The 18,045-nt window shown below is 52.1% G+C and overlaps 1 protein-coding gene across 25 annotated transcripts in view; it reads left to right on the forward strand.

Moving 5' to 3' along the window:
- Nucleotides 1–17,563, forward strand: part of LOC135580212 (uncharacterized) — an 80,715-nt gene extending 63,152 nt beyond the window's left edge. For 10 of the 25 annotated variants that reach the window (XR_010474540.1, XR_010474538.1, XR_010474539.1 and 7 more), the window contains 3 exons: nt 1,947–2,152; nt 4,888–5,070; nt 6,594–17,563. Coding sequence is in view for 5 of the 25 variants with exons in the window: in XM_065073343.1 (XP_064929415.1) it covers nt 1,947–1,983 (37 nt within the window). In the remaining 20 variants the exon portion in view is untranslated. The other 15 variants (XM_065073349.1, XM_065073342.1, XM_065073351.1 and 12 more) reach the window with 12 other exon arrangements.
- Nucleotides 17,564–18,045: the final 482 nt, after the last annotated feature.

The following is an 18,045-nucleotide window of genomic DNA, read 5'->3' on the forward strand; positions in this document are numbered from 1 at the left end:
CCAGACAAGAACCTGTTCCACAGCAGGAAGGCAGCTGCAGGAGGACGCCCCGAGGGGCGGCTCGGAGCCCCGGGTGCAGCCCCGCTGTGGTGCAGCCCCGCTGTGGTGCAGCCGGCTCTGGTGCAGCCCCGCTGTGGTGCAGCCCCGCTGTGGTGCAGCCGGCTCTGGTGCAGCCCCGCTGTGGTGCAGCCGGCTGTGCACCCTGCGCGCCAGCGGAACGGACCCGCTGTGCTGCAGCTGCGGACATGGGGATTCTGCTGCCACGAGGTTTGGTCTGGTCGGCCGTGATGGTTGTGCCGCAGCTGGCACTGCAGGCGCCACGCGAGCCGTAACGTGGTTCCTCACAACTGGGAGCTCTGCGGGGCGGCCGAGCGCTCGCCACCGGGACGGGCCAGAGAGATGAGTCCCGTGGCCACGCTGACCATGAAGGGGCTGACGGGCTCGCGCTGGCGGCTGCCAGCAGTTCCCGGGCCAGGAGCTGGGCTGACACGGCGTCAGGCTGACATGGCGTCAGGATGACATAGCATCAGGCTGACACGGCGTCGGGCCGACACATCACCTCTGCGGGGTGAGATTTTATGTTGAGATGCCACATTTTTCTCCTCTGGAAATATCTGTGACTGCGAAATAAAGCAACAGCACCCAAACCCATGTTAACTGTCATTTTAGCAATTCCAAAATCTAGTATTCATCTGGCCAATTAAAAAAAAAAAAGGGCCTTAGAACTCAGAGCTGTGAATTTTGTATTTCCAGTGGTGAAACCCCTTCTTTTTATTCACAGATGGTCATGATGATACCTCTTTGTTCAGTAATTAATCATTTTTGTGTCACATTTGACTTGTTTTCGGGAGTTAAACTGAGTGTTTCATTGAAGACCTGTAATTGAGATACAAATCTCTGCATGTGGGCATCTGTGAAAGACTTCAAGGTTTGTTCAGGTGACTCTGTATGTTTTTAAACATATGTGTTACTACCTTAAAGGCGTCTCCACAGGATGATAGCAGAGGCTGACCTGTCGTCTGTCTGTCTTGTCAGTAGATCCACTGGATTCTGACAGCTGAATAGATGCTGTTAATGAGAACTACCGGTTTGTCACCCTTTGTCGCACTCCCTGGATTATTCAGTCTTGCGCATTTCAAGCAGCTTCAGTGGGAACACAACAAACGTTTTCACTTTGCGCAGCCCCTGCGCCCGTCTCTGGGCGGGGGGTCGTCCCGGCGCTGACAGCGTGGGATGCCGCGTGGCGGGGCCGCGCTGCTCTGCTTTAACTCCCACCCCGAAGGTTACGGAGGAGAATGCCACAAGTTTTGCAGGAATAAAGAGCCTTTTTCTTGCCTTTCCAAGGAGGATCTGTGCCAGAACAAGCAAACAAAACTGGAGCTGGCTTCGCGTCGCTCTGTGCGCAGCTGTCCTCGCCGGGGTCAGGAGCGGCTCCTGCGGACACGGGCGCCGCGGAACGACTCTCGCACGGTCCGTCTGAACGGAGAAGTGCTATTTTTGCATTTAAGTATGACCTGGTTTTTAGTTTTGCAATACATACAAATCTCCTCTTTGTAGCACATCTGTGTGCAGAGCAACTGACAGGTCCCTGGAGGCATACTCAGAACATGCCAGCTCTGTTTATTTTATGTGTTTATAATTGTCTCTGGCCGTATTATCATTGAGGATTTTCCACAGTAGCTTTCAAAGTAACGTTGGTTTGTCTGGATATTCCACATTTCTAAAATGCCCTTAAAATGCCAAATGCAGGAAGAGGTGTTTGTTTTTCCTCACTACTGCAGCCTAACACAGATTTGAACCATAAGCCACCTTGTCACAGCTCCTGAAATTTTATACACTGTATTTTTCTGTAAAAAAATATTTTATTCATTGTAGCCAAAGTAATACTAATAAATAATTCATACTTAAGCACAATGTGTACTTATTATGATTCTGTTTGCTTGCAGAGCTTTTTACTCAGCCTCACTGGAGAAGGGAAACTGATGTAAAGAGAAGCCAGTGTGAGATATTGTTTCAACTGGGAAAGAGCATCAGGGGGACACACCATCCGCACACTGGACCGACCCAGGCTGCGACAGCCCGGCCCGGCTCGGCCCAGCGGGGCAGCGGCCCCTCGGCGAGATCAGCACACGTGAGGGTTCCAGCAGCACAGGTGAGGGTTCCAGCAGCACACGTGAGGGTTCCAGCAGCACACGTGAGGGTTCCAGCAGCACACGTGAGGGTTCCAGCAGCACACGTGAGGGGTTCCAGCAGCACACGTGAGGGTTCCATCAGCACAGGTGAGGGTTCCAGCAGCACACGTGAGGGTTCCAGCAGCACACGTGAGGGTTCCAGCAGCACACGTGAGGGTTCCAGCAGCACAGGTAAGCAGGGTTCCAGCAGCACAGGTGAGGGGTTCCAGCAGCACACGTGAGGGTTCCAGCAGCACACGTGAGGGTTCCAGCAGCACACGTGAGGGGTTCCAGCAGCACAGGTGAGGGTTCCATCAGCACACGTGAGGGTTCCAGCAGCACAGGTGAGGGGTTCCAGCAGCACACGTGAGGGTTCCAGCAGCACACGTGAGGGTTCCAGCAGCACAGGTGAGGGTTCCATCAGCACACGTGAGGGTTCCAGCAGCACAGGTGAGGGGTTCCATCAGCACAGGTGAGGGGTTCCATCAGCACACGTGAGGGTTCCAGCAGCACATGTGAGGGTTCCAGCAGCACAGGTGAGGGGTTCCATCAGCACAGGTGAGGGGTTCCATCAGCACACGTGAGGGTTCCAGCAGCACACGTGAGGGTTCCAGCAGCACACGTGAGGGGTTCCATCAGCACACGTGAGGGTTCCAGCAGCACAGGTGAGGGTTCCAGCAGCACACGTGAGGGGTTCCAGCAGCACACGTGAGGGTTCCAGCAGCACAGGTGAGGGTTCCAGCAGCACAGGTGAGGGGTTCCATCAGTGCAGGTGAGCAGAGCAGTCTCTGGGGCAGGAGGTGCTGCAGCAACCCCCTCACTGCCCCAGTTATCCTGTCCTGAGCACCCACTGGGCACCAACAGCAGGGAGCTCACTCTGACACATTCTTGGTGGAAGCTCTCTCTGCTTATTAGAATTATTATAATTAATTATATTAATTAATAGGATTACTCAGGGATCTTAATCTTCTTATATAGTATAAGTGATTGCCTCCAAGGAGTCTGCACCTGCATGTCCCTGCCCTGACTGCTGCTGGAGGTTCCTTTGAGCAGCCGAGGAACCTCAGTCCCCATCTCTCAGCTGCCTGTGTGTGGACAACTAGGGTTACACAAGCCAGGTTTTCTGTCCTTGGTCCCTTCTCATGGGCCTGCCCGGGGAATGCGGGGCTCTGGGCCACCTTTGGGCCAGCTCTAGTGTCAGGGTCGTCCTACCTGAGGAGCTTGCTTCTATTCTTGATGCAATGGTGGCATCTTGTAAAACCACTTGCTGTTAATTTCTGCTGTTGAATTACAAAGTGGTGTGAATAAGAGCATCTGCCAACGTCTGCATATATATGAGGTCAGTGGGTTCACATTCCTTCAGGTCAGAAAGCAGAACAAGTGTGATCTCATCCCCGTGCCAGTTTCTCCACATTGCAAAGTCACCGCAAGAGGTGACGACACGTTGTTCCTGCTCCGGGAGGATGGGGCTGAGGGCTTGTCTGCTCCGCTTGGAAGAACAAGCTGTAAGGAACAAACGCCCAAGCGATCTCCAGGTGAGAATGCACTGGAGAACAAGCACGCTGGTTTCCCACAGGACAAAAGAGCTGAGCTCCGAAAACACGGACATGCCTGGTCTTTGTTATATTTTTTCCGTAGTCCTTCATGTTCCTTAGTGAAATTACCATATTTGTGAGGGGCCGCAGGATGTCGGTGACCAGGTTTGCTCGCTGGCGGCCCGGAGGGGTTCCCCGCTCTGCAGGGCTGTGTCCGTCCCGCGGCCGGCCTGGTGGCCAGCGCGGCGGAGGAGCAGAGCGCAGGAGGCAGCCGCGCTGAACCGGCGCCGGGGAGCCCTGCTCTCCCACTCCTCCTTTGTTATTCTGTGTGCTGATCTGTTAATGCCGTAGCTAAACTCTTCTGATTATTTTCATAACCCGTACTGATGTCACTCCGAATATTACTGTTATCTTATAAACACACAATCCCCTTTCTGAAGAGCTCTTAGCCTTCCAGCTACTGTGCCCTATGACTTTGAAATCAGTACAGTAAGTTCATCAACAGAACTGAAAATAAAAATAAGCTTTGGATGAAAGCTGCTCTATGTACCTGTAAAGCTTGTCGGTTTGGTCTGGTCCAAGGTGTAACGTGTGGCCCCCAGATGAATGTCATTCTGATGGGTTTCGGATGTTTCTTAAACAGAACTAGGCAATTTTAGAGGTATACATGTGTGTGCAAAACAAAGTTCTGGTTATAAAGGCAGGTCCTGGATTAAGGAAACAAACATCGTGTCACACAGAGGTTTACACTGGGGATGGGAATTGCTCAGAATCGGTATGGGCAAAGCGTACCTTTATATTTTATTCACTTTGGGATATCCAGTGCATCAGACTCCATCCTGCACACGTTTGCTCTCTGTGAGCAGGTTGGCTGTCACATAACCTGTGGAGTGACCCAGCCCTGCCCAAACTGGACCCCACGCACAGCAGTGTACCCACCCAAAGCTGGACCCCACGCACAGGAGTGTACCACTCACAGCAGTGTACCCACCCAAAGCTGGACCCCACGCACAGGAGTGTACCCACTCACAGCAGTGTACCCACCCAAAGCTGGACCCCACGCACAGGAGTGTACCCACTCACAGCAGTGTACCCACTCACAGCAGTGTACCCACCCAAAGGTGGACCCCACGCACAGGAGTGTACCCACTCACAGCAGTGTACCCACTCTCTCCCCTCAGATACGAACCCACTGGACTCTGCCCAAGCCACGTGCCAGAGCTGGTGTCGGTGCATGGCGAACCTGTCCCGTTTGGATCACGTGTCGCTGCCGAAGCGCTGTCCTCACAGACTGACACCGACTGTGTGTTCGGGACCCTTGTTCCATGCTCAGAGAGAAAGTTTCTGACTTCTTTTTCCAAAAGGTACAGAACTTCAATGTACTTGCTACCTTGGGGCGCAGCCCTGTCGATCTTGCTCCCACAATAAGCCTTGTTCATGAACATTCTCGTGTCATGAGAAAGAGCTTTTATGGAATCGTGTTTTGAAAGTGCTAGTGAAAAGCTAAGCTAGATAGAACCTAGATAAGACCATGATGAATACATAATAATCAGGTTTTTGTATTTATGGCCAGACTCTAACACCCACAAAACGACCATACGTATTGAGTAACAAAGAAATGAAGAAGTCAATTTCTGGAGACCTACTTGAATAATGCAATTATTCTTTTCAATGCATAAACTAGGGCTCTGGGAATTAGCAACATAAAAATAATTACGATAGTGATTAATTTAAAATGCTCAGCAAACAAGAACTTGAGGAAGTCTTCAGAGAGCTCTTGTGGTGAACTTGATAAATCTTTCCACAGTTTTTAATTCTGAGTATTAGTTATTTCACAACCTGCAGTGCTTACTTAGCAACTGCTACAGGCTATTGAATAAACTCTAATGGCAACGTACAGCGTTCGCCATGGGCCGGGATCACAGAACTACGTGTGGATCGTTTGTCATCCCAAACTCGCCTGTGCTGTTGTTATTTTATAGCTGCAGATCTCAAGACGATTAACAATGCCAGATATTCATCAACCTGATTTCAAAAACGCAATAACCATGATGTAATGAGATGGAGAAACTCGTTTGATATCACTGAAAGAATTAGCATCCATACAAGGATTCGAACACATTTCCTCATTCCTGGTGCCGTTCGTAATTCAGCGCACGAGAACGCCAGAAACCTTCCCATTGCCGTTCATGGGGCAGGGAAGGTCTAGGCATAAATCGTCTTCAGTTCCCTGGCTTTGTTAAGAAAGTCCGTCATGGCCGGAAGGAGGCCGCGAGCAGGAGCGGGAGCGGGCGCTCGCCGTGCAGCCCCTCGCGCAGCCGCCTGCGCGCCCCCTCGCCCCGTCCTCGCGGAGCCGGCTCCGGCCAGGCGCTGTGGCCCGCGGGGACACCCTGCGGCACACGTTCGCCATTCCTGGCCCTCGCAGGGACGCAGCACGTGGCCAGACAGCCGCGGTATGGGCACTCCTCGGCCCACGGGCGCAGTGTGTTCTGCGTGACGTTACCGTCCCCGCAGACACCCGAGACTGAGCAGCGGCCGGCATTGCTTGTCTGATGTGTGCCCAGGGACACAGGAGTGGAAAAACCGGGCGAGTGCAGTGGCAGAAGTCAGGCCCTTGGTGGGGCGTGCGGAGGAGCGGCTGTCGCAGTCTGCTGGTGCGGGCGAGCTCTGTGCTCGGGGCGGCAGCGCGGCTCGGGGCTCGGGGAGGGCTCCGGCCTGCTGCTCGGAGCAGGGCCAGCCCCGGGCTCCAAAGGGGCACTCGGGCCTCCATCCCGGCTGGTGCTGACTGGGCAGCGCGGGACTGCAGCCGCGTCACCGGCTCCGCTGCTCGCCTGGCCTCACGCTGGAGGTTTCTCCTTATATCCAGTCCAAATCTCTGCTGTTTCAGCCTACGCTTGTTGTCTCCCACCTTCCCGGCACACAGCACTGAAGAACCTGGTGCCATGTCCTCGCTACCCTGTCTGTGCTGGGCAGCTGCTGTTGGGCCTCCTTGACAGTCTCCGTTCTCCAGCTCCAGCCCCTCAGCCCGTCCCAAGGGTGAGTGCTGCAGCCCCATGACCGTCCTGGGCGCCGCGGAGCTCGCTCCCGTTTGCTGGTGTGGATGAAGGCTTGTCCCGCAGTCACGACCCGATCAGTGCTCCGTGCTAAAGCCGCTGGTTCCGCGGCAGAGCGGGCTCGTGGCAGCGACCGCAGAGGGGTCGGTCTGGGCCGAGCGGGGCCCGCGCGGACGGGGAGGGAGTGGTTGTTCATTTGAGCGTTTCAGCAAGACGAGGCTGAAAGGTATGAAGTCTGGTGATTTACAAAGGAAAACCAGGGTTACAGGGTTCCTACCTGTGTGCAAGGTGTGTGAGTCATGGAAAGAAGTAGCACACGTTACACATTCTACAGGGTGAAGTCATATGAACTTGTCACTTGGGGTTTTTTGTACATAATGCAAGTCCGTGTCAGATTCCTGTTACTGACTTCATTTCCCATCCCACAGCTCGTCCCTGTGAATACTGGCCAGAGCAAAATCCCAGATGTAACCGCTGTTTTCAGTTCCGCTGACGTGACCTAAATGCACGTTGCTGTGCAAAACCTCCCGCGGTGAGCGGGGCAGACAGAGCGTGGCTCGCGGGCCCCAGGTGCTGTCCTGGAGCGCCGCGCTGACCCAGCTCTAGTCCAGCAGCGCTGGAGCCGCTGCGGCTGCGGGGTGAGCGGCACCGCCTGCGGGAGCCTGACAGCCGACCGGCAGCACCCTGCTGCTGCCGCGGGGCTGGGCTGAGACACCCGGGGAAGGTTGAACCAGAGGTGTGGGAGGGAACTGAAACATCTCCCGTCTCCTTACACAACTTTCTCTCCAGCTCTCCAAGTTTCTGCTGTGCATCACCTCCTGCTCTGCGGACACAAAGAGTATCAGCTCAGAAATCCTTCAGTAACTTAACGCTCAAATTCACTTTCCGCCCATATCCTGTGTGGTGTCAACGCAGCTGCAGAAGTGCAGAAGCAACATAGTGCAACACATATTATACAACGCACAGCTATAAACTAAGGAATTTGGATATGTCAGCGTTCTTGAAAAGAGCCGTTTCAAATAAACGAGTATGTCTGTGCCGCCGTGCACATTCAACTCTAAAACGTCTGAACCCCCGCTCTGCTGCTCGTGTGTACATTGCTATCGCTTAACTGTCGTATTCTTACAGAGCTCACCACCAACGTGCCCATATGCTAAAGCTACCATACTGCGTATTTACTTACCATTATAGAAGTCTTTTACCGCATGAGTAAATACTTCAATATTTACACAGGTTAACTGTGGTATTGGTCTACGCAGAATGAAAATACAGTTCCATGGCACTGTTGTTCTGTATTTCAGCATCGTATTTCCACCATCGGTTTGTTCGGACTGGTGTGTGTTCGTAGAGATCTCGATGATGGGATAATCTTTCAACTGGCGCAGACGGTGACGGGCAGAGTCCCCCTTGTCACCCTGGGGGAAACTGATTCACTGAACACAGCGTGGGGGTCAGACCGGGAGCTGCGCCCGTGTGCAGCGGGGACCCCAGGGCAGCGAGCGCAGCGCCCTGTCCCGGAACAGCCCCAGGGCCGCCCGCACCCTCACAGCCGCGTTTGCTCATCCTTTCCCTCAGAAAACCTCTGTTTCTAGTTCAGATCGTGTGCTCAGCTTGTTCTGCGCTGGCTGACACACCCCAGCGTTCAGTTCACACCTCTGGAGAGCACAGACCTGCAGCTCGCGGGAAACGTCCCCATCGAGGTGTCCGAGGCCCGAAGGACCCTCCAGACCTTTCGGAGCTGTGTCTGATCCACGGTACGGCACTGCGCAACCTGCGATTCTGTGACAGAGAACAACACTGATTTAACTGAGCGTCTCTGCCCTTTGTTATTGGCAGCGGATGAGAAGAAAAAATCAGCTCCGACATAATTAGATGGAGAAATGTCCTGAAACTTGAAACAGGGCATCTTCGATCTGGACAGCGCTCGATTCGGAGCAGGACGTGAAATCTGAGTGCCTCACGGAGCGGAAAAACCGGAAACCGGATGGCGTTTATAGGGTCGTCATGATGCAGACAGAAGGTGCTGATGCTGAAAGAGTAGGAAATTCAGAAGGAACCTTCTCCCTTTTCCTTCGGCTGATCTTTTCTTTGCAGGCCACGTCTTCTAAAAATTGTGTGTGACTTCTTGCCGAAAAAAGCCCCAAACTCCCACACTGGAGAGGCCACAATAAAGGCGCTTACGAGCTGAATCGATCACAATGTCCATTACTCTGCTGTTGAAGTTATCTGTGGAGTGTGCACATCGGCAGCGCGGGCGCTGCTGGCCGGGGAGGAGCTGGGCACCGCTCCCCGTGCAGGAACCAGCCCCCCTCTGCTGCCGAGAGGGGACCAGACAAGTGTGAGATACACTAGTGCACAGAGAAATAGTCCACGGATTTTCACAGAGCAAATCTCCTCGGACATGTTGGATAGTATGTCACATCATTTCTCATTTTATCAGGGCGGCTCATTCTCAAATGAATGCAAAATATCTGTTCAGGTTTGTGACCACAATGTTGGAAGCACAAGGAAGCCTTGCGGGTCCCTTCAGTTGAAGAGGTTAATGAAATAAAACACGTGTCCCAGCGTGCGAAGCGTTCAGAAGCTGCCTCGGCATCCCAGTCGTCACTGGCCCTGTCCAAGTGTGGCGACTCCTGTTCCCAAACCGGGTTCTGGTGGGAATCCTGCTCGAACGAGGATTCCAAGCTCGACTCCAGCGTTCCGTTGTGCCTGCTGGTGTTCATTCCAGTTACCCCGCTCTGTCCATCTTCGGTGGAGAGCAGTACAGCCCCAAGACTGAATTCCACGTGATCTTTGTGCTGTTCGGTGAGTTTAGCCACAGTAAGGAAGTCATAGCGTCGCTTCTAATTCTGTGACTAACCAACCAGCCAGAGAACTGCCCTTTGTGACCTCACAGAACTACTTTTTTGGGTAGTATCATTAAATGTATTTGTTTTTCATGACCAAAATGTCTTTGTTCCTTCTTTACGGCTTTATATGTCGTGCTACAGGAGAACAGCGAGTTCCTCTTTGGAGGAGGAAGGACAGCAATTCACTTTCTTACCCATCAATACAGAATTGTTCCTAGTAACTGGCCCAGCCCTTAGCTCGTTTACCACAGCAAGGTGACCACTAAGGAAAAGCGTGCTCAGTGACGGCAACGGGCAGACCAGAAACCATCGCTTGTTTTCCATGTTCTCAGGACATTATTATTTACTTTTTGCAACCATTACTGTAAGGTAAATGCCATTGATATAAATAGAATATAGAATTAACAGCTGTACCTGCGACTCACTGCATGATTAAATCGACCCTTGTTAAGCAGAATGAGAAACAACTGTTGCTTGTTAGAGTGAACTAGAAGAAAACATCTGCCTTTCTGCAGCAGGATACCGTGGTGTGGCACGGGCCGGCTCTGGCCGTGGGGCCTGGTTTTCTCGTCGGGGTGACTCTCGTGAGCGGGGAACAAAGGTTTCTTTCTGACAAGTGTTTTCTCCATTCTCTCGTATAATGTATTTGCTGATGGTCACAAAGGCCGGTGTGAAGAGGACTCGTGTGCTCCTGTCTGGCTGACACCAGCTGCAAAAGAAAGCCAGTTACCACTTTTCCAAATAGCACCGTATATATGAATCTGTTTTGGATCTAACGTATTTATGTGACTGTGGTTAGTGCTAATGGGTGGGGAAACAGAGAGCGCTAATTAGGGGACGGTTTGGTGGTGTGAAGGTGAAATCCTGTTTGCTTCTGAGATGCCTCTTGCCAAGGCTGTAGATGGATGTTACAGGGCAGGGGAGGCGGGACGCGGCGTCCGGGCCCCTGGTGTGCGTCGCACAGCTCAGCGCCGCTGCCGCTGCCGCTGCCGTCCCGCAGCTCGAGCCACGCGAGGCTGGTTCTGCTCCCGCTCGGGGTGCGTAGCGTGTCCTGTGCAGATCCCGCCATCCCGCCGCGCTGACCCCGCGCGTGTTTGCACGGCTTGTGCAGATCCCACCGCGCTGACCCCGCGCGTGTTTACACGGCTTGTGCGGATCCCACCGCACTGACACCGCGCGTGTTTGCACATCTTGTGCGGATCCCACCGCACTGACACCGTGCGTGTTTGCACGGCTTGTGCGGATCCCGCCGCGCTGACCCCGCGCGTGTTTGCACGGCTTGTGCAGATCCCACCGCGCTGACACTGCGCGTGTTTGCACGGCTTGTGCGGATCCCGCCGCGCTGACACAAATTGTGCCTGTTCTTTTAATTGAGTTTATAGCAGAAGTGTTCCATTATAAATAATCGTAATAACAACACAAAACGCAGATCATCATAAACAACTATTGCTTGTCTACTTCTAACACTTTTGTTTTTGCCGAGCAGTCTCTCAGTTTCACTAATAACATTATTTCAGTGGTTTCACTGGAGCTACTTACGTAAATTTGAAAACAAAAAGAACAGCAGAAAGCCGGCGGTTTCAGGGCAGACCTGGGGTTTCCGTGGGCCGCATCGGCGCGGTGGCTGCCGGGCGTCTCGGTGCTGCGGGGTCGCGCTGTGCCGCCCCCGTGCAGGCTGGCCAGCGCCGCAGGACCCGGCCACGCGGCCGTGCAGAACACGACCTCCGTTTGGAGCCGGGGAGTCCAGCAGCGCAGTGCAGAACCCGTCCTGCTTCTGCAGAGACGCGGCAGCTCTGGTGGAACGTGAGGGTCATGTAGCATGTTTATGCAAAAAAAAAGGCCAGAGAACCAGCTTTGGCTAATCAGTGTCCCACATGATACGGCAGCAATAGATCTGTCAAAAATTACTCAGAATCTAAATATATAGAGGTTCCCACACACCTTTATTTATCCAGATGTAATCTGCGCTCCTGACCGCGCTCGGCCGGCCAAAGGGGAGGCGACCCCGCGCTGCCGCGGTGCAGGGGGCGCAGCGCCGGCTCGCCCGTGAGCACCAGCGGCTCGCGGGTCCCAGCGCGGGCGCGTTGTCCCGGGCAGCCCTGCGCTCACGCGCCGTGCGCGGCCACCGGGGCTCCCGCCACCTCTGTTCAAACGGGCACTCCAGTATTACTGAGGTGCAGCCGCTCTAACGTGTGCTCTGCTCTCTCAGCCTAAAACCAGGCAGTCTTCCTGCTCCGCGCTTCCTCCTGTGCTGCAAACATTAGATAAGGATCCCCACTGTAGGAACTCAGTCCTGACCTGTCACTGTAGATCAAGCCACGCCACAGGTTACTTAAAGTACCTGACTGGCCATCTGAGATTTGTAGACATCCCCTTCAACCTAAACAACATCCAATGCTGATTAAAAAATAAATGCACTGCTCTCATTCATGGTTTTAACACAGAGATAATTGCTATAGATGGTTAAAGACCTAAATAATTGTTTAGACACAAAGTGATTACTTACTGTTCAAAGAATTATTCAGGAAAATGAGCCACCGAGATTCCAGGAAATGCAGCGATGAATTACTGAAACGTGCCATTAAAACACACTCCTGCCAAACAGGAAGATTTAAGACGTACAAAGTGTATGGCAGAGGTGGGAGCTTTCTGCACTATGGATATCAGACCTCGCTCAGTATGGGCTGGAAGTGCAGGAGAGAAGGTGCTGCCGAGCTCGGAGTGAGATGTCGGAACCATGGGCATTGCTCTTTTAACCGGGTGACATGAAACCTGCTCTGGATTCCCGTTGATCGTAGGACTGCAATGCTGAAAATGCTGCAATCTGTTTATACAGCAAATTGAAGCATTTTTGTGTGTCTCTAAAATGACACTGCGTTCCAGTGTATTAATTAAATATCAACAGCTCACAAACTGTTCCATGTTCAAACTGATGAAGACAGGCCAACCCGACTTATTTATCCTAAAGCCAGGATTTGTTTCCCGGCTTTTGAGCTCTGAATCGAAGCCGGGTCTGCTCCGTGCCCTCCTCAGAGTGTTGTTCCGCAGCAGGAATTCCTTGCTGGGGCCAACACACGGTACTTGCCGTAGAGTCAAACACGTACTTTCTTCCAGCATCAGGAGTGTAGTACAATTCCAATCTGGATTTGCAGCTCCCGCTGGCATTTCATGGATTCTACCGTTGACTTGAAATGGGTCCGGATCAAGCGAATAACAACTGATGAGCGTTCACAACACTTATTCATTTCTATTTGCAAGTTAAACGTGTTTCCATGTGTGTAACTCTTTCCATTTGTTGGTCATATTGACTTTTTCATCAGTTGTTGTATTTAGTGCCTATTATTTTTCCACACAGAAGACAAGGAACGCTGCAAAGACAAAAAAGAGCAATTTTGTTCGGGTCGGGAAAGAGGAAATTTCCATGTGTTCACGTGAGACTTTAAGAGGAGCCTGAAGGTAAATAGTGCAGCTGCTGTTCGCTGGCTCTCCTGATAGTTAGTGCCCTTTATAAATGCAAAATCCCGCTTAGACGTTCAAGTAACTCATTTGCCCTTTTCTACGCCCTTGTTCCCTCCAGCAGTGTGTAACCTGGAATTGGTCTTCCAGGACGTCTTGCAGCTTGAAACTCGAAAGGACTCGAAATTCAAATTGCCATTGCAACTCGGTCCACCTTGAGATCATTTGTGGCAATTCCGATGAGTTTTAAAAACAAGAAGAATTTGGATAAGTGTCTTACTGTCTGGCATCACTGATCTCATACAGTGGAAAACGTGCAGTTTACAGGGAAGGAATTTCTGGTACTACTGTTTATTTAAAATTTAAGAAGCTAATGCAGGATCTTGATGCAAGACTGATGGAAAGGGAACGTGCTCTTGGTACCAAGCTGCTCAACCTCACTGCACATATGTGAAAGTGTAATTTTTAGTAACTCTTACATTTCTGTTCAGGTTTGAAAAGAACCCAGTGATAACTGAGTTGCTTATCGCTGTCCGTTGTTGTGCCGCCATGGCAGCGTTCCTAGGGCGGCGTCGCGCAGCCCGGCTGGGACGGGGCTCAACGCAGCGCCCGGCAGGCGGGGCGCGCGGGGCTGCGCCTGCGGACCAGGCTGGGACGGAGAGGGGCACGAAGGTGGGAGAGTGACTTGCACAAGGCCCCGCTGCAGATGGCACCAACCGAGGGGCAGGGCTGAGGTTAAAAACTGGTCCCTGAAGCTTTTCTGCTGGCTTGCACACAGTGTTTGGACCTGGACTCCCATACCCGGGCAAACGCCCCATCTGTTGGATCACACTGCATCCTCAGGCTGGTTCTGAAGCTCAGCAATAATCACATAATGTTAGTAAAGGCTAAGAAATGTGAACCCATGAACTCCAGACACCAGTAGATAGTCCAACCCTCTTTCATAACTCCTACAGCTTTCTTTTAAAAAACATTGTGTGTTTATTGTTACCACAGGGATCTTAAAGATGTACATCCGCACCTATTGACACACGTTTCACACCCCCGCGGCCCCTCGAGCTGTGTCTGCGAGCGCCCCGAGCGCTCGGGGCTCCGGCGCGCGGCCGTCCCGCGGCAGAGCCCAGCGCCGGTCCCTGCGGGCGCCACGCGGAGAGCCGGGTCAACAGGCCGCTTTGGCACCCTTCCGCCGGACACGGACACGCAGGCGTGCTGGAGGCTCACAGCTCGCGCTCTGCCCCGGTGACAGCGTTGCTGTGCTCTCAGTCTCTGCGGCTGGTTTTGCGAACAACTTTTGCATGACTGCTGCTTGACACTCAATAATAATATCTGTGTGTTTGCGCCCAACATACTAGAATATTGTTTAGCACTAATTCAACCTTGCAGAAATGTTATCCGTGTGATGCTGCCAAGGCCATTGTGTGGATGTTTCTGTGTATCTTGGCTAACCTGGCCATGGGCTGTAGCAGTTTTATACTTGACTTTCAGAAACCCTTCTGTTTTGACAGCGAATCAGTTTATCTTCTTCGTTCTGGTTCCTCATCCTTTCCCTGTTTTACCTTTTATTAATTTCCCGTTCTCCTTTGCTAGACCACACTACGTGTCAGCCAAACCGCCCATTCCTCCCCACGTTCTAGGTTACATTAAAATATTCACATGTGCACCGTTCATGAATGGAGGGGTTAACACCAAATTACTGTCTTGATCTGGGATGTGGAATTTTATATTTTCGAATGTTAATTTGTTCTGAGTAACAGAGACAAACCAGTGGATCCTAAACTAGTGTTTTTGCTATTTGAATTTTCAGAGCTATCAAAGTTAGGCGAGCACTCTGTTCTACCAACACTTACTTTTGTGCACTAAAAGAATATCGCAGTTGCATAAGAAAGAGAAGAAAATGACTTTTCTTTCTGTTGTGCTGCACTGTGAGGGAACACAGCTGTTCCTCCAGCCCGCGGCAGCGCCGTCCCGGCAACCAGCCACCGGGCTCCTTCCTCGGTGACGCTGGAAGCCGGCTGGCGGGGCCCAGGGTGATGTTTCCTGCTGCTCGCTGCTCCTCGCCTTGGGAAATGTCCTCGCTGTCACCCAGAGGAGCCGTCAGCACACACGGTCCCGGCTGCGCCCCCTCCCCCAGCCCCGGACCCACGCGGAAGCCGCCGAGCCGGTGCCCGTGGTCCCGGCAGCGCCGCACGGCGCGTTGCGCTGTCAGGCCCCTCGGGCGTCCTGAGCCGCGGGGCCTTCCCTCCGCTGTCTGGTCCACCGATCTTGTGGCTAATTAAAAACTCCCACACGAGCCCACGTGTCGCCTGTTGAAACAAAACGTCACTTGCCGAAGCTGCATCGCCCTCTGCTCCACTACACAGTTCCATCCTTTTATCAAATTATAAGGGGTTGACTCGCAGAACAAGGAGCAATAGTTCCTGGGCTGACGGCAGCTTTAAGGTCTAACGCCTCATGTCCCGCGCCAGAAATACACTTTCTCATGGACATAATACATTTCTTAGATTGAAATCCAAAGTTTGGACATTGCAGTTTGTTATTAAGCTGATATTACTCATTTTTAGAGATCTTGTACTGTGTATATTACATTTCCTCTCTAACGTTTGTGTATTTGAAATCGTGCAGTGGAGAGGATGCAAGAAACAAAGGCCTGCGTGTCAGGGGGTGTGTGTGTGCGAGGAAACGTGGGAGGTTGTCGTTATTCCCTCTTCGAAGTCGGGGCTGGACAGAAACCAGGAATCATAGGAACGGAGATTCGATCAGAGGGATGAGAGGTGGCAGTAAACAGAACATCAAGAATATGTTTGATCCTCCAGCGGGTACCTGGTAGAAGCTGCTCCAGAAGATGCTGCCTGGCAGAACTCATGTCGTATCAGGAGCCCCTGTGGACCAGGAACAAAGGGAGTTCAGATGGGAGTTCCAAATCATCAAGGAGGAAAAAGGATGCCACACTGACAGCTCATCATCTCCTAACACATGCAGAATGAAGAAAGTCGAGAAGGCAGACTTTGAAGAACGTGAGGACAGGAAATAATGAGGGATGAGCTGGTACAAAGAGAAACGGAACCAAAGATAAGGCTCATAGCAGCATAAAAAGAAGTAAGGAGAAGCCAAAGAGCCAGGGAGGATGAGAGGAAAGCAATCCTGGCACGCTGTGTGCACACAGCCACGGAAGGCAGGGGTGGTTCACACAGAGAGTTCACAAGGCACCACGGAGCAGAATGCCTTACCAAAGCAGAGCAAATGGGGTCTAACCTGAGCTTCGGGCCTCCAAAGAGAGTACCCAGTGCGTACGGCAAGAGCTGAAGGGGCAGAGCTGTACTCAGAGCTCCCCGGAGGGCTGGGCTGTGTTCCCTGCCAGGACACGGGCTGTGGGACCTTCAGCGCTCGGTCCAACGACACGACCAGGTTCCTGCTGAATTGGGCCAGGGCCTCGTCCCCGGGCTGATGGGAATGGCGGCGATGCTCAAAGCCATGGAGACTCGGCGTGATTGTCCAAAGTCTTTCCTCCCTGAGAAGAAACAAGAAGGTTTGAGGATGGAGGCTCTGGCTGTTTGAAACATCTGATTAATGGCTGATGGTAATAGCACAAACGGACAATCTTCCAGAACCTTCTGGAACTGGGGCTCGCACAATTGGTAAGAACTTCAAATTAAAATTGAAAATAAAAAGCAGGAAGGCATTTGCCAAAGACTGGTGTAATCAGCGTGCCTGATTTTAACGGAGAAATGCACCAAGGTGGCTCATGCCAGATTAACTCAAAACTCTTTTCTGCATAAACAAGTTCTGACATTGTTGATGCAGTAGGTTTGATCTCTGCTGAAGCTAGGCAAGTATTTGGTGTGATATCATATTGGAAAATATTATTGAAAACAGATACAGAAGAGATGGATTAGCATGCAGAATTGCAAAATAAATCAGAACTTGGCTGAACGGTTGCATTCGCAGGGAACAGCTGAACTGAAGGGAGGCTAATAGTGGAGATCCTCCTTATTTTAGAACTGGTCTTTAAAGCACTCTGTGACCTGACACAAAGCCAGGGTGGGTTAATGGTACAGTCGCAAGGCGTGAGTGTTCAAACCAGGACCAGATTATCATACGGGAAAACCCTAATGACAATGGCGGGTGGAATAACAGAAATGAGATATAGCAAAAAGCTTTGCATATCGGGGATTTAAGAGAGGCGAGCACCTGAAGACACCAAAGGCAGGGCCCTGATGGTTCGGGTATGAACCACCAGGATGGTGTAGCTGTGGGAAAACAAACAAACAAGCAAAGAGGATCTCTCGGGGAGGCAGGGAACAGCGCTGCCCTTGTGCTGAGCGGGGAGAGGGGCTCATTCAAACTGCACATCATTCGGTCCGGCAGAGAATGACCACGGGAATTAGGAGAAATAACTAGGAATTTATTACCTTTATGAATATAAAACCATGCCTAGAAATTGGCTGTAAATAAATGTGGGCTGTGAAAATTTATTCTCATTAAAGGGATTTCTAAAATAATTTCCTATCGTATCAGTACAATGATCATTCACAGGACGAATAAATGGCTTAAATCCCAGCACCCCAGCCTGGCTGGGCTGCAGGAGCTCTGCAGATCCCCAGCCCCACCTGCTCACGTGGGGTCAGAGCAGATCACGCAGGGTCACAGAGCAGATCACACGGGGTCACAGAGCAGATCACACGGGGTCACAGAGCAGATCACACAGGGTCACAGAGCAGATCACACAGGGTCAGAGCAGATCACACAGGGTCAGAGCAGATCACGCAGGGTCACAGAGCAGATCACACAGGGTCAGAGCAGATCACACAGGGTCACAGAGCAGATCACGCAGGGTCAGAGCAGATCCCGCAGGGTCAGAGCAGATCACACAGGGTCAGAGCAGATCACACAGGGTCAGAGCAGATCACGCAGGGTCACAGAGCAGATCACACGGGGTCACAGAGCAGATCACACGGGGTCACAGAGTAGATCACGCAGGGTC

The sequence above is a fragment of the Columba livia genome, chromosome 9 (assembly GCF_036013475.1).
Source record: "Columba livia isolate bColLiv1 breed racing homer chromosome 9, bColLiv1.pat.W.v2, whole genome shotgun sequence".
Lineage (NCBI taxonomy): Eukaryota > Metazoa > Chordata > Aves > Columbiformes > Columbidae > Columba > Columba livia.